Source organism: Lemur catta, chromosome 10, assembly GCF_020740605.2.
Source record: "Lemur catta isolate mLemCat1 chromosome 10, mLemCat1.pri, whole genome shotgun sequence".
Lineage (NCBI taxonomy): Eukaryota > Metazoa > Chordata > Mammalia > Primates > Lemuridae > Lemur > Lemur catta.
In genome coordinates, this window is record NC_059137.1 from 11,010,190 (window position 1) to 11,035,483 (window position 25,294).

Sequence of the window (25,294 nt, forward strand, 5' to 3'; positions counted from 1 at the left end):
TTATTATCTATATGATCAGGCTGTAGTGGAAAATGTTGCTTCCGTTTTGTTTGACGTTACATAATAAAAAAATTCAGACCAGTGTTCCCATTTCAACAATGATAACTAATGTTTATTGAGTACTACTGCTTGTCAAATGATACAGTCAGTGCTTCCCCTGCATTTTCTTATTTACCTCTCTTAATAAGCTTAGGTGGTAACTACCATAATTATTCTGTTATATTAGGAAACAGAAGCCTGGAGAATTTAGGTAACATATTCAAGGTGCCACAGCAAAGAAATGATAGAAGCAGAATTTAAACATTGGTCTTTCTGATTCTTGAGACTAAGTTCTTACATACTGTGCTATACTTTCAGCTCATAATTTTTACCTTTCACTTCTGAAAAAATTCCATTGAAATGATAATAGAAGTATAAAGTTAAGGACAAAAATGTCCCCATAATTGCAGAGAAAGCCACCTTGAGCCAGAAAGTTTGGGACTTTTTGCAATATAAAGGAGATGATCACTGATACTTAGTAGCCAATTCAGTATAGACAATGAAGAAATCCAAAAAGAAGTGGAAAAATGCTGCCAAAAGAACAGAAGCAGAGGCATACCCTGGACCAACAGCAAAAGGCTATTGAAGGATTATTTTAAAATGCTGTGGAACATTTATAAATATTGATCATGTACTAAATCACACTGAAAATTTCAAAACAGAAAAAGTTAAGCTCTTCTTGGAGGTCACTTTTATTGCAGTGAAATAAAATTATAAATTAATAATAAAGGTTTAAAAATATTTGTCTACTTGAAATAGCAGTTGGATCAAAGAGGATAAAAAATTGAAATTGGGTATTATTTAGAAATTAGTGGCAGAATGCTAAACAACAAATACACAAGTAATGTGGCCAAAATTGCACTCAGGGGAAAATTGATAGCTTTGAATGCTTTCATATAAACAAGAAATTTATAAAATGATGAACTTAACTTTCAAGAAGCTTAAAAAAAAAAAAAAAAGAATAGTAATAAAAAAGCCAAAACCAGAAAAAGAAATTTTGTTAGAAAATATTGTTAAAGTAAAATTGAAAAATAATGTTTTAAAACTGAATTTTTGAAAAGAATGAAATCTTGAACTTATTTAATAAATTTGAAAATTATGAAAATAAAAAATTTTCTAGAAAAATATAAATGATTAAAGTCAACCTAAGAAATAGACAATGTGAATACAGAAAAATAACTTCAGAAGTTCCATTGCAATCTCTACTCTTACCCCTTCAAATATATCAGGTTTAGGTGGTTATATAGGTATGTTCAGGGAACAGATAATTATTACTTAAACCATTCCAAATCCATAGAAAAAGTATGTTTGTATGTGTATAATACAAAAGAAAAGAAAAATCACTCATAACCCCCAATTTCAGAGAAAGTCCTATTTTGAGTTTTTCTTTCCTTCCTTTTCATGATAGTAGTAGTTTTCAAACTGTGCTGCCGGGAACCCTGAGTTTACCTTGGGAACCGTGGAAGGCCTTGGGGAGATAGATGTTTGACTGGTCAGAGCATTGGATCCCTCCTCCTCTTTTATTCAGAGCAGGTTAATTTTTACTACTTAACTTGGGGGTTGAGTAATATTTTGTTTGCAACAAAAGTGTTCTTTTGACTTATTATTTTTTTTTAATTTAGAAGCTACATTTTTAAAAACACACAGTAGGGATCATAGCAAATACGTACCTTTATAGCTGCTTTTTTTGGTAATAATATATTATGAACCTGTGTCTTTAAAAAATATTTATAGATACTTCATTGTAAAAAAATATAAACAATACAGAAACACATACAGAACAAAAGTGAAAGGCCCCGTTACTACCATCTCTCCCTCACCTCTAATCCCACTCTCCCTCTAGAGTTTGATGAGTGTCCTTCCAGACCTTGCTCTGTGAATTTAGTGCTGTATGTGCGAGTACCTGTGTGTGTTGTGGATTTTTTAAAAAACATAAATGTGACACTGTTCATATTGTTTAGCAACTCACTATTTTGGTTTAATGTATTCTAAAAACTGTTCGTATCTACCTCTTTCATCCTTCTCAGTGATATTTTTACTCGATGGTTTTTTTATTCTTATGAAATTAAGATATTAATGGTTATGTAGCACCACTAGCTGTTGATGAAAACCAACAGTTTCCAAGTTATCCATACTTCTCACTCTCCAGAGGCAGCTACTTTCAAGTTTTTAGCAGTTGTAGCATTTACTTCCAAATTTTTAAATAACATTTTCATATTGCTTTATCTTAATTTTTTTTGTGGACGTTTCAGATGTAATCTATTGATTTTCCTATGGAAGACGAGAGTTTAAGTCTTTTACCACCTCTGATCCCTCCTGCCCTAGAAAACCACATACACACAAATTAACTTTGTATCACTCACATACTTCCCCTCTCCTATTCTTGCTATATCTTTAGAAAATTTTTCATTAAATCAATAGTTAATGTGTACATTTTAATAAGCATGCTGAAACAGGTAGTTGATTACATTTCCTTTCTTATACACCTTTTTGTCATATGAGAGTTCTTTGATTTCACACCTTTTCTTCTTGATATGATTTCTTCATTTTGGTGAAATATCTCCAGTAGTTTCCAGAGAAAGTATTGTGTTGGAGGCAGTGTTTTTAAACTTTGCATGACTGAAAATGACTTTATTCTTCTCTTGATAGTTTGACTGGGTATGGAATTCTAAGTTGGAAATCACTCTCCCTTCAGAATTTCTCTACTGACTTTTAGTTTTCCTATTGCAACTAAGAGGTCTCAGCCATTCTGATTCCTGTTATTTATGTTATTTATTTTTGTTTGACCATCCTTTATTTATCTCTTCTACTATCCTGAAATTACACCATGATGTGCCTTGCTATGGGCTTGATTTCATCTGTTGTACCGGGCACTTGGTAGTCTCATTCAATCTGGAAATTCATGTCTTTTAGCGCTGAGAGATTTTCTCACATTATTTCTTCAAAAAAAATCTGTATTTTTCTGTTTTCTTTCTATGGGACCTCTAAGGTAGAATGTTTAGTCTCCTGTTTTGATCCTGTCATTTTCTTGGTTTTGTCTCATTTTTTCCATCTCTCTCTTTTAGTTTTCCCTCTACTTTCTTCAAATGATCTTTCTACCCTTTTGAATTTCTTATTTCTTCCATCACAATTTTAATATTTTTTCTCATCTGTGAGACTATTACTTATAGGTTTTAAAAATTATTCTTCTCTCTTTATTGTCTTCTTGCCCAGTATTCCTATCCTCTGTTTCTTTTGTTCTGTCTTTTATGGTAGAGGCTTTCTGAAAATGGCTCGATGGCCGCTTGTAATGTTTAAGAGTGAGGTCCTACAAAGCTGACCGGAAGCTCTGTATTCATGAGTGGGGTTTGGTACCTGATGGGCTTTATTTATTGTGGGGGATGGATCAGAATCTCTGGAGCCCGGAACTAGAGTGGCTATTTGGTGCGGGGGGTGGGGTGGGGGGGTAGTGCTCAAATATCAGTATCAGAATCTTTCCTTTTGCACTAGTTTATTTTCTCTTGCCTGGGCAGTGTATGCTATATTACCAGCGTTCTGGAAGCTGAGTGGGAGTGGTAGATTATGGTGTGTCAACATTTAGTATGTGTCACTTCATTTAACCCCCGTTGTTCAATTTAGTGCTTTATCGCCTGTCCTCAGCTGGACCTGGTGACTCCAGGCCTTTCTGACGGAGTTCCTCCAGAAAGTGAACGCATATGCCTCTGGAGGGGTGCAGGAGAGCCAGCTGACTGGCTGAGTGAGCGGGAAGAGGAGAATCTTGGGACCGAGTCATTCCTGTTTTGGTTTGTGCCCTTCCCCTGGCCCTCAGAGGTTCTGGCTATCTCTAGTTCCCGAGCCTTTGGGAGTTCTGTGTGTGAGTTGGGCATGATGGCTCAGTGCTCTGCCCACGCACCTGAACCGTAGCTTTCAACCTCAGTCGGCACTATTGATATCTTGGGCCAGATAATTCTTTGTTGCACAGGGCTGTTTTATACACCATAGGTGTTCAGTAACACTCCTGGGCTCTATTCTCTATATGATGCTAGCACAACCCCTTCCAGCTGTGACAACCAAAAATGTCTTCAGGTGTTGCCACATGACCCCTGGGGGACAAATTGTCCTAGGTAGAAAACACTGTTTTAGTAACATCTGCTTTTTGGCTTCTAAAAGTTTGATACCTCTCTTCCATTACTATCTCTTCTGTGCTTTGGTTTTCATGCCTTTTAAAATTCTTTTACTTGACTTTTTCTGGGAGGGTGGCATCAGGAAAGAGAAAAGATAAATGTATGTTTAATCCTCTGTGTTTTAACTATGCTTTCCCTACTAATAGACATTTCGATTATTTCTAATGTTTTTCTATTATGAATAAAATGATAAAAATGGTTGCCCAGGTTAGATTCATCTTTTTTATTTTGAAGACCAAGAATTTCTTAAAAGCTTAATTTTAAGGTACTTGAAATTTCTGATAATTTCCTAATTTTCAAAACCACAATTATTGAGATTAGAAATAGTTTTTTAAAACTGTCTTCTCCATCGCCTCACCTCCAATTCCTGTCTGTACTGCATACCACCTCTCCGACCTTCGCCATTTTTCAAATTTACATTCCCCCTGCTGGTTTTGCCCCTAATGAACCAACTCCCTGCACATGACCCCTTTGTCCCCTAAATCCTCCTTTGCAAACCAGTAAAAGGCTAGCCTTGTTTGTTTCTAAGCCGAACAGTAATACCAATCTGCCAGACTCCTAACATACATGATTCCATTGTAATCCCTACAGCCACTCCAAGAGAGGTAGGCATGAGCCCCCTTTTACATATGGGGAGCCCAGACCTCAAAGACCTGAGGTTACAAGCCCAAGGTCTGCTTGTAAGTGGGGTGTAGTGACCCAGCTTTTGTAAGATTTTGTTTCCATTACACCCCTCTGCCTCCCTAGAGTTGACTTGTGGTATTCATGAGGAAAAAAAGGAAAAGAAATGATTTCTAATACAGCAAATACAAAATGAAGCAGGAAAGCTTTTCCTCTAAGGAGAATCTGAACTTTTGTAGGACCAATTTGTGTGATTTTTGACGTAAAATCACTATTGAGCTCTAGCCATGTTAAAATTTGCATTTTAATCTCTTGTTGATTTTTTTCAAGGATTAATTTAAAATTATTAAGTTGCTGCATTGCAAATTGAAACAAGCAATAACTCTGGGGTTGTTAATACTACACAGTCTGCTGTAGTGGAAAGAACATGAATTTTGGAGACAGCCAGACACAGGGGGCTCCACCACCCTGGAAGCTTGGGCTACTTAAACTCTCTCAGTGCCAGTGTCCTTATCTAATAAAGGAAAATGGGAGGAACAAATGAGGTGTTAAATGTAAAGTTCCAAGTACAATGCCTGGTGTGACAGAGATGCTACTTTCAATGGTGGTTTTCTTCTTCTCTTTCCCAGAATTCTAGTCTTAACCCCTCTTGTGGTCTGAGTTGTGGCCGAGCGCTGAGCAACATTACCTCATTGTCTTTTCTAGTTTTTTGCTGACATTCTTGGTTGTGAAGGTCAGTACTTCTCCTTTCATGGGGTGTATATTTCGTAGAGCCACAAGTCTCTTAGCAGCCCTGTGGACACCAGAATTTGTGAAGCCTGGAACTAGTGTGGCAGATGGGGTCCAGGGTTCTAGTGCCTGGAATACGGGAGCTTCTGGAAACATTTAATGATTATCTCCTTTAAGGAGCATACTGAAGAGAATAAGGAACAAAAAGGATAAATAGACTTTGGGATATGGAACCTAATATTTTGTCACCAGGTAATCACGTTCTTCTGGACAGCTTCTGAAAAGGGTTAACGTGAAAAAGAAAGGAAGGAGCTAGTATTTATTGAACACCATTGTGGATCAGATCAGGCACTGTTTGTTATGTCATGGAATCTTTGCAACAGCCTTATGATATGGTTGTTATCTCTATTCTGAAGAGGAAAAGAAGCCCCGAATGCAAAGTAACTTGCCCAACCACTAAATGCTAAAACCAGGATTCATATCAGGTTGGTCTGATCCAAGCATTTAGGTGCTGCTAGGTCTGGGGGGCGTCCAGCTCCATGGCTCCCTAGACCCATCTAAGAAATCACTCACCGTAAGTGTAAGTTATGTGATTCATTGTGTGAATGTTTGGTTAATGTCAGCTCTTCTTCCATAAGGACAAGGATCAGTATCTTTTAATCACTGTGTCTTTGTAATTAGCACTATATCTATAACATTATAGATATTCAATATATATTTATGGAATTAATGACTGAATGAGTGAATGAACATGCAGCCACTCCCAGGAGAAGGAAAAAGAATAGTTCTTTTCAGTTGGATTTTGGGCCAATTTGTCTGTAAGACATTAATGAAAAGCAAACATGAAAAATTAATTCTTTCCACTTTCAGATCCCTGTTGAAGTTAATTCTCATTATTTCTACAATTTCTTTGTAAAAATATTTTTTTTCTTTTCACCGAAAAACTATCACTATGTAATTGCTCATCAGGGTTTTCTCTGTCTATCAAGATAACACATGTAGGAGTGAATTTTATGCAGGCAATAATTAAATGAGCATAAATCTTTATAAATTTTAAACAGTTGACCTGCATTTTAAAAAAGTCACAGATCATGAACAGATATGTAGTAATAGTTACATTGTAAACTGGGTATATAAGTGATTTTTGTAGCAGCCAGGTTTTGAAGTTTACTTTTGATTAATGGATGGTCATATAGACCTTCATTTGGAATATTAAGCAAACCTGTCTTAATTATCTGGCTGGTGTCATACCAAGTGGTTAATGATGCGAGGAAAGCATTTAGAATGGACAGTTACATATAACATTGCCCAGACTCCACTTTGTCAAAAGATGCACCACGATATAGAAAAGATTTATGAACTCATCATGACTTTCAAAAATAAACAAAGTTGAGGTGGTAGTAGAAGACCTATTATCAAGAACTGAGATTATAGAGAATTCCATTGTTGCTCTTAAGAGTTATCAGGTAATTGTTTACTCTAATGGTTTTTCCATTCACACAAAGGGATGAAAGTTGACCTCTGGGTAAACTCTGCTTTCTTTCCTATAATATACTTCTCTGATTTGATTGCTTATATGAGTTTGTGGATTCTTTCGTAGGCAGATTATTTTAGAATCCAAATTTTAAATTCCCTTTAAAGAATCTCATACAACTAAGATAACTCAAATTATTCTTTAAAAAAAAATCAGTTGAGGGTTTAAAAATTTATATATGGTAAAATAATTTGAACAGGAGTTATTTCAGAAAGCAAGACCCATTGACAAAACCAAGCCTTTTGCCTTGGAAGTCTCCTCCAGACACTAGACAGTAAGTCTTTATCATCTGTACCATGTACGAAGTGGGAAGTCACAAAGACTAATGAAATGACAGACAGTGGGGCGGACTAGCATCTGTTTCGAAGGCTCCAAGGAGTACCCGGCTTAGAGTCGGTTCTTTGGTTTGAGGATTATCTCATTTCCCTCAGGTATTGAACCTAAGACGCTTTCTCTCTAAGCCCCACTATATCCCCTCCCATTCCCAGCCCATTCCAACTCCCACCCCCACCTGCTTCATAACCTCGGGCATGGATCACAACGAGCCTGAAGTCCCCAGCCACCTCGATCGGCCCAGGAGCCAGCAGGGACAGCTAGAAGGGAGCAGCCATTATGGCACTTCTCCTGGGGGGCATGGGGTTTTACCAGGTGCCATGCCCTTCCTCTTTGTCTGGATTTAAAGCCACAGAGGGTTAGCACTGAACGGGACCTTCACCAGCATTTCTTTGTAGAGATGAGAAAGGCAGGCTGGAGAGTCTGAGGAGCCTGTCCTCGCATGCTCTTCTGAAACTGTGCTTCGAGGCTGCTGTGTCCCCAGTCCTTCCTCAGATGTGAGCGCTTTCCAGCCTGAGTAGTGATCAGCTCTGTATCCCTGCTACCCAGCGCTACGGAGCAGGGCCATAATAAATGCCAGGTGAGAGCCAGACACATGGGGACACACCTGTATGTGGAACTGAAATGTTGCTTAAACTCTGTGAGTAGGAAAGGCATGTCCCTAAGCCTAAAAACATACTGACACCAAGAAAACTGAGACCTTTTGAGCACAGAAACTGGGACATCGCCCTCTAAGCAAGGTTTTCCTCTCCAAGTAGGTGAGTCACACAGGAGAAGTAATTGGCAGGGAATGAAGAGGGTGGTTACTTAGGATTCTATAGTGGCATTATAGTCCAGGGCACTAGGCCGCCAAGAACACCATGTTTAACAGGAATGACAGTTCTTTAGAAGCAGGATGTATCCTTTATTATTAATATATGAACATACACTCCCTTTAAAAACTGTTTGGGCCAGTAGACAAGTGTGATGCACAGGACCCTGAAGTCTGGGGGCCATTGAAATTAGTCCTCTCTCCCTCCCCAAGTCTAATTCATTGTGAAGTCCTGTAATTCCACTTTACAGGTATCTGTCACATCCATATCCAAAGCTTTCATCTGAACTGTTTGTTAATATATTTTGCTTTCACGGAATATGGCAACAGCCTGTTAGGTGATTATTCTGTCTCCTGTTTCCCTCTCCTACCCATCCGCCACAGGGCCTTGAGGAAGATCCTTCTGAAACACAAGTATGACCATGTCATGATCCTTCAGCACTGCCCTGCACCTGTGGGGTAAAGTCTAGGCTCACACAGGATGGGAACCAGGCTCCCCTGCCCCACACTGCCCTGCCCTCCATTCTACTCACCTGCCTGGGGCTCCTCTTGCTGCCTCTGCCTGGAATATGCTTCTCCCCTCGTCCGCCGAGTGGACCCCTGTTGGAAGGCCCAGATCAAATATCTTCTCCTCTGTCAAAGTCTTCCCCAGCCTTCCCCCCAGTATCCGTCAAGCGGAACGAGGCTTTTCTTAGCCACCCGTGGAGTGTAACCTTGACCACAACGCTTTACATACTGGGCTTCTGGGTTTGATGCTCCTCTGAACCCCAGACTAAGCTCTGGAAAATGGAAATCACATTTAGTTAATCTCTGCAGGCCCAGATCCTGGGATGGGGCCAGCACATAGTAGGAGTTAAATAAGGGTATGTTAATTTTCTGATTATAGGAGACAGAAATGGGAGGTCGAAGACTTAGTCCCCTGAAGCAAAGTGCTGGGGGAGAGTGGCAGACCTTATATCTTTTATAAACACAGGCTCACGACATGTTCTGGCTGCAGTCTGGACTGTTACAGTGCGCCATGGAAGCTTCTCTTTTCCTGTGCTCTGCTCTTACCCGGCGGAGAAATACGCCTGACCTGGTCATGAAACGAGCACCTGCTTCTGTGTACAGCCCCCCACCCCTCAGTTACCTGGTGAACAAACCACTGACGTGTTTACGTTTTTAATAAATGTGGCCACAGATACCTTGACAAGCTGTCCCTTTACCTCCCTTCCCTACCCCCAGCCATTTTACCTGACTTTGTGCAGTTTCCAGTGTCAGTTCTTTTCCTGTGGGCCCTTCACCATTGCTAAGTAACTGATCACTTCCTCAGACTCAAAGCCAGGTTTCTGAAGCCAAATGCTATGTTCTTCCTCATTAACCACCTTGTCCCTCTTCTAGGCTGGTGTGTCCCTCCTGTACTGCACTACTCACAGTAGACCTAAGGAGAAGTAGTCTTCAGTCAGTTGTTTCCTTCACTCACTGATTCATTCTTTCATCAAACTGCTAGATGATGCGATATGTAATTTTACCCAAGGGGACGTCAGTCTAGTGACAAAAACATACTTAAAACTGAATTATTGGCCAAGCGTGGTGGCTCATGCCTGTAATCCTAGAACTTGGGGAGGGCGAGGTAGGAGGATTGCTTGAGCCCAGGTGTTTGCAGTGAGATATGATGACACCACTGCACTCTATAGAGCCCAGGCAACAGAGTGAGGCCCTGTCTCAAAAACACAAACAAACCAAATTATTATAAGATAGGAACAAATTGCCATGAAAGCACAAAGGGGAGCTTAATTAATGAGTTGAGGAGAAGGAGCAGGTGACATTCCAGCTGGGTCTTAAAAAGTAAATGGTTGTTCTCAAGGAAGACAAGAGCATTCTCAGCAGAGGGAACAGCAGAAGTAAAGGCCTGGGGGTATGGAAAGGCACGGCAGGTCTGAGAAACTGAGGATTGGGGTGCTCAAGCTGCTGGGTGCTTAAAGGCAGGGGGAGGGAGATCCCTGTCTGCCAGGGGTTTTCTCCCGAGATGAGGCTGGGTGAGAACTGCAGGCGCTCCCTGCAGCTGCTCCCAAGGCCCCGCTCTGCCCTACAGGTGCTCCCACGGCTGAGCGAGGTTCCCAGGGCTGTTGGCACTCCACCCACTCCCACCCGCTCCGGCGGGTGGCATCCCAGAAGGAAAGAGGCAGGGGAGGAAGCAGATAAGAAAGACAGCTTCTGTTTAGACACAAATATCTTGGTAATCAGCACAGATGGGATGAGAAATACCAAAAAAGTACATGACAGTTTAGAGAGAATTTGGCTAAATGTTACATATTTTTTAACATACCTGTGTAGAGTTTTTGGAACAAGCACCTGAGTCCCTCAGAACATGATTGGAGATGGGAGGCATGCCTCATTCAAATGGTGTTTTTATTTCAGAAATGTTCCCTTCCCCATCCACAAAAGTATCCTTGTGATTTTTTTTTTCTCCCACCAAAATAAGGCGCAAGATTTGTCTCTGACGCTGTGTCTCCCTATTTGGACGGCAAGCTGTGTAACATATTTCTCCCCAGCGTGAAGCTTCTTGGCAGACTCTTGAGGCCACGTTTTGGTGGCTTCAGAGTTATCTTTGGATCTGTCAAAAGTGCTAATGGGCTTTCTGGCCTTCTTTAAGCTCCTCATTTCTATTTTCTTTTTACTTCCATCCTCTCCTAAAAGAAAAATTCATGTAATTCATCAGCAGTTAAGCTTTTACTGAAATGCTCAACGAAGGGCCTCATATTTTTGTTTGCGAGGAGAGCTCTGCCATGTCACAGTCTTTGGTACAAACCCCACCCTGACATCATTAGCTCAGCGTTCCTCAGTCCACCGAGCAGGATGCGCTGGTTGACTTGTTCAGACCGCCTTTCGCGTGTGTTTTGTTTTTTCACTGGGTTTGTTAAGAGGCAAGTTGATGCCGTGGTTAGAGTGTGAGTTTTGGATTCAGGCGACCTGGTTTTGAAACTTGGCTCTGCCCTTTCTAGCTGGGTGACCTTTAGAAGACTACTGAACCTTCCTGAGCCTGTTTTCCCATCTATAAAATGGAGATGGTAATGCCTATCTCAGGGTTGTTGAGAAGATTAGAGAGAACACAGGTAAAGTACCTATTGCCTGGCACGTAAGGATTACTCAATAATTGAGGTAGCAATAATTTTTAACAGAAAAACTACCCCCTTTCTTTAGGCATATTTGATCTTTTTTTTTTCCAAATATGATTTTTACTTACGATTTTTAGTAGTATTAAAAAAGTGTACAAATTTGGAAACAGACCCACCCAGGACTGAATCGTCTTACCGACTTACCATGTCACTGTGCCATTGTTTTCTCATCTCTGTATGGCGATGATAATACCTAGTTCAAGGAGTGGTTTCAAGATTAAATGAAATAATATATGTAAAGCTTTGTACATGGTAGATGTATTTCAGAGGGACAGTTTAGTGTAAAGAAAAGTGTATGGGCTATGGAGTCACATCTGACTCCACCAGTTACTCTCTCCAGACTTTTCTTTATATGTTGGAAAGAATAATGCCTCATTGGATTTTTGTGAAGATTGCATAAGATTACACGTGTGAAGTGTCTGGCACAGTGGCTGGCACTTGATCGGTAGTCAGTACATGGAGCTATTAATTCACTTGCTCTTTATTTATAAAGGTTGGCGGTTAACTGGGTACTCTAGTCAAACAATAATAAATCATAAGATAAGTGCCCATTCTTATTCCCAGCCCATAATATTGTTGAAAAGCACTTTATGCTGTTTTGCATGTAAAATCCACCTGGTTTACTTCAATTTATGGGTTATAGATCTTTCATCATTATAAACTGCAGCCCCTGGCAGTGGCATTCCTCCCCTCCCCACCCCCTTTCACTTTCGGAGGGTTATATTGTGCGGCATTGAAAATCTTGCTGAGGTTAACACTGAGGAAATTAGCATATTCATGTGTATGATTAAAGTCAGGTGGGTATAGAAAAGATTGTATAAATGAAGCACATTACATTTTTTCTGAAATCTAAAGAGTGCCAATCTATAGTACTAATTAAAAGAATGAAACGTGGGCTACAGAAAAAAGCTAGTTGAAACACTGCTTTGTCACAACTTGCTGCTGTTTGTCTTCGATTTTTTTTCCCCCTTTTGAATGAAATACCTGGAAATTGTAAATCTTCGAAATGACTTTAATTCCAGCTGAGCCGTTTTAGCGAATGTAAACTGCGAACGGGAAAGGAGCACACCCGGCCTTCGCGGGTGGCATCTCCTGTACAGAAACAGGCTCTGTGCCAGAAGCATCTGGTCCCTTGGGTACTTTCTTTTGCTTAGACGTATGGTACAGTACATCGGGAAGGTTCTGGGATCTGGAGTCCAAAGATCTGAGCAGCAGTCCTGTCTTCATTGCTTATTAGACTGTTTGAACTTGGCAAGACTCTGAGCCTTGGTTTCCTCATTTGTAAAATCACAGAATTCCTGTTGTGCTCACCTTTCCAACCTGACATGAAGGACGGATGTTGTGCTGTATGCGACCTCATGTCATAAACTGTGATCGCCACACAAAGATGTGATTGCTCAGGCTCCTTCCTCTCTAAGGTCTCTTCCAACTTTACATTTCATGATTTTATACATGAATGGGATTTGGCCTCCCAGGTAGAAAGCACAGGACGGGGGAAGAAGAAAGTATGCTTTCTGATTATTTTCTGTTTCTTGCACTTTTATTAGATACTGTTTGTAATAAGAACAAACAAAATAAGCCACAAACCTTGCCTTCTTCTTTCTCCTAGAGAAATCTGACAGAATATTTTGTGGCTGTGGATGTAAACAACATGTTGCATCTGTACGCCAGTATGCTGTACGAACGCCGCATACTCATCATTTGCAGCAAACTCAGCACTGTGAGTAGACAGTCCTGACACGGGCTTTTTAATGATTTCATTTTAATTGAAAGATGTATCAGCAAGATCAAAGAAAATTTAGAAAAAGGAATCAGCCACAATCCCCTTATATGGTAACATGTCATTTTCATTAATTATTCATGTTGTTTTACAGTGCCAATACGCATTTCACTTATTCTTAGTCTCACAATCAATTATAGCTTCCCATTTGATTATGTGTTATGAACATTTTGCATATTTCTACCTAAACTTCCTTTATTGTCATTTTTAAATGTCTGCACCATATTCCATTATACTGATATTTCATCATTTACTAAATCTTCCTTTTCTTTATGGCCATTTAGGTTGTTCGTAGTTTAATCCTTCAGTAAATAGTACTGTAGTGAACATCTATTGACTGATACAGCCCATATTCTAAGGAGTGAGACACCAGGTCAAAGGACTGCCAGCTTCCTTCCCAAACAGGCTGTGCTTTCTGCAGTAAATGCTGTCAGCTGTATACGAGTGTACCAGTTTCACTGCAGCCTTGCTGGAGTTGTGTGTGTCTGTTTGTGCAGGTGTTTTAATTTTGCTAATGAAGTAGATATAAAATGGTATTTCCAGTTTGCTTTAATTTTAATTTCTTCGGTTAGAGGTAACTGAACATTTTCCGTGGGTTTATTTCCTATTTGTATTTTGTTAATGTCTTTTGCCATTTATTTTATTAGGGATCTTGATGTTTTTCTTGTAAATTAGAATGAGCTCTTTATATAGTATAATAACTTTTGCTGTATTTATAATATAAATATTTTTCATATCTTTTTATTTCAGCTTTTTACTTGCTAAATATAGTTTATACTTTCCCTAATGTCTTATTATGAAAATTCCCAAGCTTATAGAAAGTTGAAATCATTTTACTGTGAATGCTGGTATAATTCCATCTAGATTCTACTGGTAACATTTCCTGCAGTTGCTCTGTCACATATTTATCCATCTAGCCATCCTTCATACCATCTATCAATCCATCTTATTTTTTGATGCATTTGAAAGTAAATCACAGCCATCACTATATTTCCCCCTAAATAATTCAGTATCTTTGCAAAGTTTTTTGTTGATGATATTGGTTTTGTTTTTATGTAAAACTTACCTACAAAAATTGACTGGGATTAGAATGCCTAACAGGCATCCTTCTTTGAGAGAGGGTAGAAAACCCTTTTTATAGTGAGGAGTTCCCTAATGAAAGGTCAATGGATAAAATCAGTTATGTGTTTACCTATGAATAAAAACACCACCTAGTAATGAAAACTTACAAAACGATTAGAGTTTTCGTTATGGTTTTCATCATAACTTTATTATTTTATTTCTTTGGTTATTGATTCATTGTTAAGAACTCACATTTTTTTTTTTTTTGGTTACCTGCTATGTGCTAGACTTGTAGCACATAGTAGGTGACAGAAGCATAGCCCTTGACCTCAAGGTGAGAACAGCCGCAGACCTCTTATGTTTGTTTTGCATTTTATTTTACATTATAAATGCTGTTCATAATCTCAAGGCATAAACACCCAGACTGAGTTTCAGATTAAGAATATTGCCAACCAGGTTTATCATGACCTATTTATGAGACCAAATGGAATGAGGGTACATTTGAAAGAGTCTAGCCCATAGCTAGTTACTGTTGCTTTGGATTATCAACCTTAGTCAAACAAAAACAGGGCATCATCTCAGTGGAACTGAATTCTCTATAATCTAATAATGATATTTTTGAGCCCTTTAATATGTGCTAGGTACTGTCCTAAGCACTTTGCATATATTAGCTGATTTAATCTTTACTACAACTTTGGTGGGTTCTGTTATTACCTCCATCTTACAGATAAGGAAGATTGTATCTTCTGTGTGATTTTGTTCACACAACGTATTAGATTAAACATGCAAAGTTATTTCTACTCCTTGTCAAAACTAAAATGAAACAAAGACAAAGAACAGATGCAACAGAGATTTTAAAAATAGTAAGACAATACTATTTTTGACTTTATGCCAGTATTTGAAAAGTAAGGCAAAGGTAGATAGAAAAAGATAATTTACCAAAGTTGACACAAGAAGAAATAGAAAAATTGAATAGGTCATTTATAGAAATTGAATCGATTCTTTAAAATATTTTTCCAGATAAGACATTTAGCCTAACTTGTTTTATAGCTATTTTTTTTGTCAAATATCTCAAGGAACAGATAATTTCAGTCTTAGACTCCTTATGAATCTAGAAGAGGGAATACAACCCAGCTTTTCTTGTGATACATGTATAACCTTGATATTCAACAGCACAAGGAGACAGTACAAGAAAAAAAAATTACCAGCCAATGTCACTCATTAACGTAGGTGTAAAAGTCTTAAAATAGTAAACAAATATGTAAAAAATAAAATTCGTAATAACTAACTTGGGTTAATTCCAGAAATGTAAAGTTGATAATACTAGCAAATACTTTAATATATTAATAACTTACACATTAACATATTAAGATGGGAAACTCTTATAGTCACCAATCAATGGAAAATGGCCATGTTCATGAATAGGAAGACCTAATATCTTGAAGATGTCATTTTATTCTAAAATGATTATAGATTGAATAAAATTTTATTCAAAATCCCAATGGAGTTTTACATAGTACCTAACAAGCTGATTCTAAAACTAATACGGAAAGGCCGAAGAAAGCCAAGACAACTTGAAGAAAAAGAGTGGGTTGTGGAAGCTCGCTTTATCAGATACCAAACTTTCTATAAAGCTATAGTAATTAAGATGCTAGTGGTGGCACAGGGATACACAAATAGACTGACAGAACAGAATAGGAAGCCCAGAAACAGACCACATGTACATGAGTTCTTTATATACGATAGAGCTGACATTGTAGAATCTATGGGGAATAGATGGACTTTTCAAAAACTGCCTATATACATGGGGAAGAAAAGGAAGACAATTTCTTTTGTACACATTCGAAATTAAATTCCAAATGGAATTTTGAAAGGCAAATTTAAAAACATTTAGAAGACAAAATAGGGTGGTAATCCCTGATGATCCCAGAGTAGAAAAGGGTTTATTTAAAGATGATCCAAAATACACATTATATAAAGGAAAAGATTAAAATTCTGAACGTTTGTTTGTTAAAAGATACCTTTCAGTGAATGAAAAGACAGTCACAAGCTGAGATATTTGCCGTATAAAACACTGACAATTAGTATTGGAAATATATAAAGAACTACTACAATTAAAAAGCAGATGATGAGCCTGTTAATAGAAAAATTGGCAGAAGGCATGAATGGACATCTCACAGAAGAAATACAAATGGGCAGTAACTATACGGAAGGATGCTCAACCACATTAGTAATCACAGAAAAGCAAATTACAACTACAGTGATTAGAACACTAGGTTTGCAAAAATTGGGTGTCTGACAATGCCAAATGTTGTATTGGAGAATTTCATTACCACTGTTTGAAGGGTCTGTGGTACAAAACTATTTGCATATGCCCATCACTCAGCAATTCTCCTAGATGGAATTTTTTGTGTGTCCACATACCCCTTGGTCACGTATAGTGGGATACATGTACAAGAATGTTCATAGCATCATTTTTTTTGGTTTGTTTTTTGTTTTTTTCATGCTGGAAATAGTCCTCATGACTGTAAACAGAGAACTGATAAACTATGGTATAGTCACGCAACAGAATATTGTATCAGTAAAAATGAATTATACTCCCAGCATGATTGTGTCTCTAATATAGAATGCTGAGGGAAAGAAAGAAGTTACAGTAGAATATGCTGTACAGTATGATTTTATTCAAATGAAGTTCAAGTTAGAAAAACTAAATGGTATATCATTTATGGATAAATACAAACTACAAAGAAAAAAAAGAAGTGACTGACACTAAATTTAGGCAGTGGTTTCCTCACAAAGAGGGAGAAGAGCATAGTTGGGAAGAGACATACAAGGGACTTGAAAAATACTGCTTTCTGTCTTAAACTAGCTTAGGAATCAAACTTTTCTATAAAGGGTCAAATAAATATGGCTTTGCAGGCCATATTGTCTTTGTTGCAACTACTGGGCTCTGACTGTGTAGTTTACCATAGGTAAGACTAATGGGTCTGCCAGCAAAGCTTTATTTACAAGAACAGGTGACAGGTCAGCGTTGGCCTTTTCATCATAGTTTGCTGACCCCTGAGCTAGGTGGTGGGTTTTGGGTTCTTAGGGGTTTTTCCTTTAAAAGTTGTTTATATGATATACATACTTACATGCATGTATATTTCAAAAATTTTTAAAGGTTAAAAGAGAAGACATCAAGCCCCTTTATCATGAAATTTTAGAATATTAAGGATAGAGACAAAGTAGTTCCTGTACAAAGGTTAAGAATAAAAATTGCCTGAGATTCTGCATTGGCAATTCTGGAAACAAGACAGTGAAGCAGTATCTTGAATGTCTAGGGAAAGTGATTCCTAACATAGAATTCAGCGTACATCTGCTGGAAACCCTTAGAAGAGAGTGCCAGGAGTCCCTACCACATTTATCAACCTCCTGAAGTTTGTACTCCCATATTCTGCCTCTCCTTTGTGGATGAACTATCTGTCCTCTTGAGGGCTGATCACTGTGCTTGTCCACCTGACTTGATTCCACAAATATTTATCGTGGCATTGCCATAGGCTTGGGATACAACAGTGAACAAAGTAGCCCAAAACCCCCGTTTTCATGAAGCTTACGTTCTAGTAGCATAGGATCTCAATAAAGAAGATACGTTAGATGTTTAGTGTGGTAGCTAATGATAAGGACTAAGGAGTGAAATGAAGCAGAAGAGAGTGGATGGGGAGTGTGAGGTGGCAGAGGTTGCAATTTCAGATAGATGGCCACGGAATGCCTTCTTGAGAAGGCGACGCTGGAGTTTTCCTTCAAGGAAATTGCTCCCGCAGTAAGTGAACTCTTCTCTCCTGCATCGTTATTTTTCTCTTCTCCACTGGCACATTCTTACGAGCACACCGGCATGCTGTCGTAGTTCCCAAACTTCAAAACAAAACTTTCTTGAGCCACCTTTAGCCCATTGCTATTCTCCCTTTTAGAACAAAATTCCTCGGGAGAGTTGCTCACCTACTAAGTCCTCATCTCATTCTCTCTCGTCTTCCATGAGGACCCAGCCCCCACCTCTCCACTAAAACAGCTCTTGTTTGGGCCACCAGTGACCTATCAAGTAAAATTAAATTAATACTTGCAAAGCTCTTACAACTGCATCTGGCATGTAGTCTGTGCATATATTTATAATAAATAAATTCTATAATGGGAATTTAAATTTTAGTGTTTAAAATTTAAAGCCAAGAAATACTTATTTAAAAATAAGGAGATAAACCCTGTGTTGGATATGAGATTACTTTGAGTTAAAGGTAAGGAGGACCGTGAAGTGGACTGTTGCTTTTCAATATAAGCCTTTACAGGTTTAATGTATTACTTTGACTTAAAGTTTTGTTTGTCTGTTTTTTACCAAATAATTGATTCTTAACTGAGTCCTAAATTTTCCTGATTGTCGGTAGAAGCCTCCTTGGGGAGGCGGGGCTCTCCGTACGTCTCACATGCAACTGGCAGCGTCCTGAGCAATCTCAATGGTTTCTCTGGGGCTGAAGTAGCTGAGCAGACATCAGTTTTAGTCAAGCCTTTGGACCTCTTCAAATTCAGAATTAAAAAGTTTTCTAATTGCTGCCTTTTATTTCCACAAGAATGACTTTTTATTATCTGAGCCCAAGATTTTGTGAGGACCCTGTCTTAAGAGATCCTAACATGGCTTGTAATACCTTGGCAAAGCACATTTTTCTCAATTTTGTTTGAGATGTATGCTTAATGCTTCTCAGAGCCATCAAGCGTCTGAAAGGTAAAAGCTGTCAAACACTCCAGAGTGCTCTCTTCTATAAAAATGACTGTGCGTCAATAGAGACAAACCCAGCAATAATTAGTTCAGAGTCAGGTAATACGCATTTCAGGGTTTCTCGGTCAATAACACTGTGATATTCCGTATAAGAAATGTAAGTTTTTGTTCTCTTTGCTTAGTTAATGTATATTGATTGTTTTCCTTTATAAATGATAAATAGGGAAGGCTTAACTAACTCTTGTTCTCTAATGTAGATACTTCAGGGTGATTTCTTGTAGCACAAAGGCCTCATTTTTCTTCCGTATTTTCGTATCTGAGTTTAATATTGCTTTTTGGAACTCCTATGGATAGTAGGTAGGTCAAAGACCTCTGTAGAGAGAATATGTAATTCCATCAGCACTCTTACGAGATGGATATTATTCCCATTTTACAGAACAGCCGTTCCATTCAGAGAGGCGGAATAACTCATCCAAGGTCACATCCTAGACTTTAGGAGAGGTGGCATACAAATAGGTCCTTATGATGCAGTGTCAGAGGAAGGAAGCTTTGGCTTCTGGAAAGGCAGAAACATCCCTGAATTACACATACAAACTGCTTGCTTTGGGGACCAAGTTAGGTCTGTTGGGTGCACTTCTCACATTATTTTCCAATCCCTTGTAAAGTAATGGTCACTTGAGCCAGAGACACATTGTTCAGAATATCCACCCCACTTAGGGAACTTGGAAATCCTTATAAAGAACCAAAAAAAAATGCTCTGAGCCAAATGCAGTGGCTTAAGTGACTGGTAGAGCTGGGTAATACTGGTTTGGGTGAAAAATAAGACCTGATTGTATGGTATATAGTGGGGTTTTCTGTGTAACTTGTAAATAGCTCCAAGACTACCAAAAGAGCATCCCCAGAATAAATGTGTCAGGCGCCCTTATTTAGATTCATACTCAGTACTGTATATGGGAGGCTCCCGGTTCTCCCTCATCCTTTTAAAATTCTGTTAAGTTAATCTCTCTGAGCCACCTACCAACTGTGTGCCAGGCATTGTGCTAATCATATCTATGTTTATCATATTTTTTCATTAGTTCTTGCAGCAACCCTAGGATCTTGTTGGTTTTCTTCTCCTTCTGCAGTTGAGAATATTGGCACCCAGGATGTTGATGTGCCTTGTCTAAGATGAGCAGCAGAGATGGAATTAAAAACCCACTTCTCTTGGCTGCAGGCCAGCATCCTTGCTACCTCATACTACCTCCTTGGTAACTCTCCATTTGTCATGAGTTCCCTGTGACACTTGTACTCAGAAAATATTCTTAGCCTGATGCTGTTGACCATGGATCTAAATGACACAAAGAACCTCCGCCTGGCTGTTGCCTTTGAATGCATACCTGAGCTTTTCACTTCCGATTTGGCGAGCCCTGTGTGGCTGGACTACTCTAGGCACCAGGGAAACAAGGCTGATATGTGATTTTTCCAGCTGATACACCCATCCTATTAGCCAAAGCTCCATTTCCTTAAACACTGTTCAGATTCAGTCCATTCTATCTGTGTCTTCTTAAACTCGGCTGTCTCCCAGCTGTACCTACACCATTCTCCTGCCGTGGCCACAGTGTTGGTGGGGCCTTGGGGCGTATCATTTTTAACTTGCTGTGGTTTCAAGGTTCATAGACTGCAGTTCCTTCCAGCTCCTGTGTATCTTGGTCCTAATTGCCCCCTTTATAATTTAGGGGTACTACAAGAAGTTTTAAAAACTAAGAATATCCAGTTAAATGATGACAAAGGCATATTTACTTTCCTGAGGAATGTATGTTTGTTTTATCCAGTGGATGCTATTTAGAAGGAAGTACTGTTTAGTGGCAAGACCATGACCTAATCGAGCCTCCACACCTAATAATTTGTGTGATACCTACAACTATGAAAAGAATGATTACTTTTCTGATGACATCTCTTTTAGGGAAGAAAAAGAACAGCCAGGTATCGTCTCCCTGTCAGTTTCTTCCTAACTAGGTAAACAAAATTAGTCCCAGAGAATGTGGGACTTGGGTAGGACCTTGAAATCCAGTGGCCTGAGGAGTGGTGGGTGATACTTCTGTCTCCGCACCAGCATCCTCAGTATGGGCCTTAGGAGATGCCTCAGTATTTGAGGGAAGCCTGGGTACTTTCCCAGCCTTGCCCCAGTCCTGTCGCACCCACTCCCACTGACAGCATCCATTGTCTGAGCACCGCCTGTTTTTGTGACCAGTTTGTGGACTGAGCAGTTTTTCAGATCTGGCTTCATTTTTACTTCTTTCCTGATGAATGCCACCTTGTCATGACTGTGCCAGCCTGTGTGATGAGCTGGGCACCTGAATGATGTGTGTAAAGCTTTCCCAGCTCTTCTAGACTAGAAAAAAACTAATCCTGTTTGCTTATCTGCAGCCCTTGAAGCAGAGACGAGAGTGGCAGTTTAAGGAGGTTTGAAATATTGGACCGGAGCCAAGGCCTCTTTGCCTGCACACTCCACTCTGCATGTTCCAGCCGTAGGAACAAACTGCATTATTTTGTTTCAAACTGTGCTCAAGGGATGCCAAGACCTTGTAACTGGAAACTTACCAAACAGAGACTTCTAAGACTAAATTTAGTGTTCTATTTAAAAAATAAAATAAATCGAACATTTTGTTTGTTCATCTTTTATATGTTAAAAAAGAGAGATTAACCTAGTTCACACTAACAACCTAAGAGGAGTATTCAAAGAAGTGAGAAGAAAACTAATCCTTTTGGTGAAGAGGGAAATCCTTAACAAAATGTAATGAAGTGGCATGAAATACAGGCTCTGCAGCCAAACTTCCAAATTACACAGCCTCTCTAATCTCCATTACATAAAATTTTATTGTGGCTCAGAGAATATTAAATACTGTTCAAAATAAACGAAAGGAACTTCCATCGACAGGAAGTAGGAGAAAAGATCGGTATGTTTTACTTATGTGGTTTTTCTCTGGTTTTTAAGTGTGTATGTAAATAACTGGTTTTTGAACTATATTCTTCATTTAATTATCTGTGAATTGGTTTTCTTTTGTTCATGTTAAACTACAACTGGGATGAAGAAACTTGAGATGTTACAGAGACTCTATAATGTAATACAGAGTATCAACAGGTTAATTTGTGATACTTAATGTGACTTCTACCAGCCATGGTCTCCCTTCTGGTTCTTACCTTCCTTTCCTTCCTCTTCTCCCATTGCTTCACCAAACATTGAACACCTGTTTTGGATGAGGCACAGGATTCAGATTGTTAGTGATTCCCAAATGCTGATCCGTGGGTTAGCATTTTGTTAGAACTACCCAGAGAACTTGTTAAAAATGCAGATTCTTAGGCACTACTTGCAGACATTCCAGTTCGAAACGTCTAGCGTGGAACTGCAGAATGTATGTTTTATCAGGTTCCCCAATTGATGGATACACAGCCAGATTTGGGACCAGTGAATAGACAGTTCTCCAAGATAAAAACAATATTTATTCTTTGTGGTTGTTATTTTGCATCATTAGACTCATTTTCATTTTGAGTCTATGTAATTAGAAAACTGATTATGTTTGTTTAGAAGATGTTTATGAGTACAAACTAGCACTTTAAAAGTTCTTTGTTTCTATATTCTCTCTGGGAGAGCTCTGATTTTGGCCTTGGCTAGTCAAGAAAAGGACATAACTAAGTATAATTTGTTCAAGTTCTCAGTAATGTTATGAAATACCAATTCCGTCCATGTGTGTAAGAGAGGTGATGTTTCTTTTTAGCCATTTCATTAAGAACATGGCAGAAAATTTTGTTAATTATTTTAATAACAGGGTCAGTTTGAGAAATAAATTGTATATTCCTAGATTATAGGACTGATAGTTTACTCCTTATGCAATCTTATGTATCAAATCTCTACCAAAATACACTAATGGGCAATATTCAAATAACTGGCATCTGAATGTACCTGAAAGGCCCTAAATGGTACCCACATTTACGGATGTCTCTGTGGATTTCATTAAAGAAATTTAAGGGGCGTAAGTCACAGGGAACAAGGGCTCATCATTTCCTGTGTTGTTTCTGCAGACTGAAAGTGTGGTCACTTTGGTGAACCAAGGTGGTGTGCTGTGAGATTAGCCCATGGCGTCATGGGTTGGTCCAGACATAATGAACAGTCACATTTTTTCTTTTCTGCTACTTTGATAGCTACAGAGTCTACCAGCTAGATGTGTCGGATAGCCCTGCTCATGGTATCTTTTCCCCAAAAAAGAATAGCAGGGCTGGAGAACAGAGCATCAGATTTCAAGTCAGGATGATTTTGTTTAAGTTCTGCCTCTACCTTATACTTAATCCTCCCTGTGCCACCTTCTAGTCATATGGCCTTGGGCAAGTTACTTGACATCTGAGTCTCTCTGTCCTCTTCTGTGAAAACAAGGGTAGTATTAATAACTACCTCAGGATTGTTAACAGGATTCAACGATCATAGAAAGTATGTGGGCCAGCGCTGCGCACATACTACTCGTTCAGTAAATGTTACTTGAGGCTGAATCTCATCCTTGCAGGCAATAAACCCCATCTGACTTTCAGAAGCAAGGAAGGTGATAGAGATTCTGGGAGAGTTCTGAATATTTAATTAGCATAACTGATGATAGTGGATGGTGAATGAATCCAAGCAACTGGGAATAGTCACAGCAACTCATATGAGGCTTTGTATATCCACCCACTTCTCACTAGTCACTGAGTCATTTCACTAAATGGTCATTTCTTGTTCGGATTCTCATAGTCATCACTATACAGAGCTTGAGCAGCCTAAGAAGCTGCTGTGTTCCCTTGACCCACTGTTCCCACAGCCTCGCAGCAGGGAGGGGGACTAGCAGCTTCTCCTCTTCATCCTTCCAGGCTCCCTCTGCTCTGATGTCTCTGTCTCTGAGAAGCAGGCCTGATTCTTGCCCCAGGCAGAATTAATGATTCCTTCTTTATATGCTAACACATTTGAACCTCTGTTATAGCACTTCTTTCATAATGCTTTTGTGTTGAAGTTGATTGTTTGCATTTTGATCTTTCTCTCTCTATTTTAAATTGCTTGAGGGCATGGCGTGTACACCTAGTAGATACTCAGTAATTGTTGGATTAATACAGATCAGAGCAGAGGGGCAGTTTTGTGGGAGCTAAGAGCAGAGACTCAGGAGCTCGCCTTCCCTAGGCTCATATCCTAGCTCTGTCACTGGCTCTGTGACCTTATACAAGTTCCTTAACACCCAGGAACTTGAGTTGCCTCATCTGTAAAATGGGAATAATAATGCCACCTACCTTATAGGGCTGTTGTGGAAAGTAAATGAGTTAAATATATGTGAAGCGCTGTTCTCAGTGTTTGGCAGATAGTAATACTAATTAAGTGGTCATGGTGGTGGTGGTTTTATAGTTTTAATCTTTCATTTGAGTTTACTGTCACTTTCTAAGATTGGGTTTGCCAGAGAAGACTTCACAGGGTAGAGTCTTTTTTTTCTATACATGCAAATTTAGTAACTCGCCACCTGAAGTTTCCTTAGTTTCTTTTCTGTGTGTGGATACCTGACAGATAGGTACTCAGGATTCCATGTTCAGTTATGCTTTGTTTATGTATACATATGTATATGATTCTTTATTAAAGCAATAGTGTAAATCCTTTAGCTAAACATAAATTATGATCTTGGAAATATTTTCAAAGAACTGTAAATATCCACTTGTCTAGACTTGAGGTGACAGATTTCTTGTTGTGTGCCAGCTGTGATCCATTGATAGTGGTTGCACTTTAGGAGGGACCCTCAGGCTCTATCATGACTCCACGATCAGTTAGTTATGTCTGCATTAGACGCAGAGGGGAGCAGTGGCAGCATTTATTTCAAATACAACATGTATTTGAATAAATTATCATTCTTTGCCTTTTCTTTTTCGTCTTGGTGCTATGGGCTTACTTTACAGTGTTGTTTACCAAAACATAGTTTCTGCCTCTGCTTTGGTAGCTAAAGGTTTTCTCTGGCAGTTTTAGTTGCTTTGATGTTTTGAAGTGTCAAATCTTGGCACAAAAGCTTGTTGCCCCAGTTAATAACTTACTCAAATTACTCTAGCTAGTAGATAGCTAAGGAAAAAAAAAGAGAGAGAGAGAGAAGTGATTAAGTAGGCGGCTGATTTCCTGAGTAAGCTTCCTCTTGACTGGGTGATATTGCTCTTGGGGGAAGCCATCTACTTGACTCCATGTTAGGGTTTTTTGTGGGTTTTTTCCCCCTTCACTTTCCTCAAAGGATAATGGAGAGGGAAGAAGTAAGATGAGTTCCACCAACATGGAAGAGAAACTACTGGGAGAAAGA

At 39.0% G+C, this 25,294-nt stretch overlaps 1 protein-coding gene across 10 annotated transcripts in view; it reads left to right on the plus strand.

Annotated features, from left to right (window-relative positions):
- Positions 1-25,294, plus strand: part of DENND1A (DENN domain containing 1A) — a 492,893-nt gene that overhangs the window by 239,357 nt on the left and 228,242 nt on the right. For all 10 annotated transcript variants that reach the window (XR_006737850.1, XR_006737851.1, XR_006737852.1 and 7 more), the window contains one exon: positions 12,998-13,108. Coding sequence is in view for 6 of the 10 variants with exons in the window: in XM_045563071.1 (XP_045419027.1) it covers positions 12,998-13,108 (111 nt within the window). In the remaining 4 variants the exon portion in view is untranslated. The remainder of the gene's footprint in view (positions 1-12,997; positions 13,109-25,294) is intronic.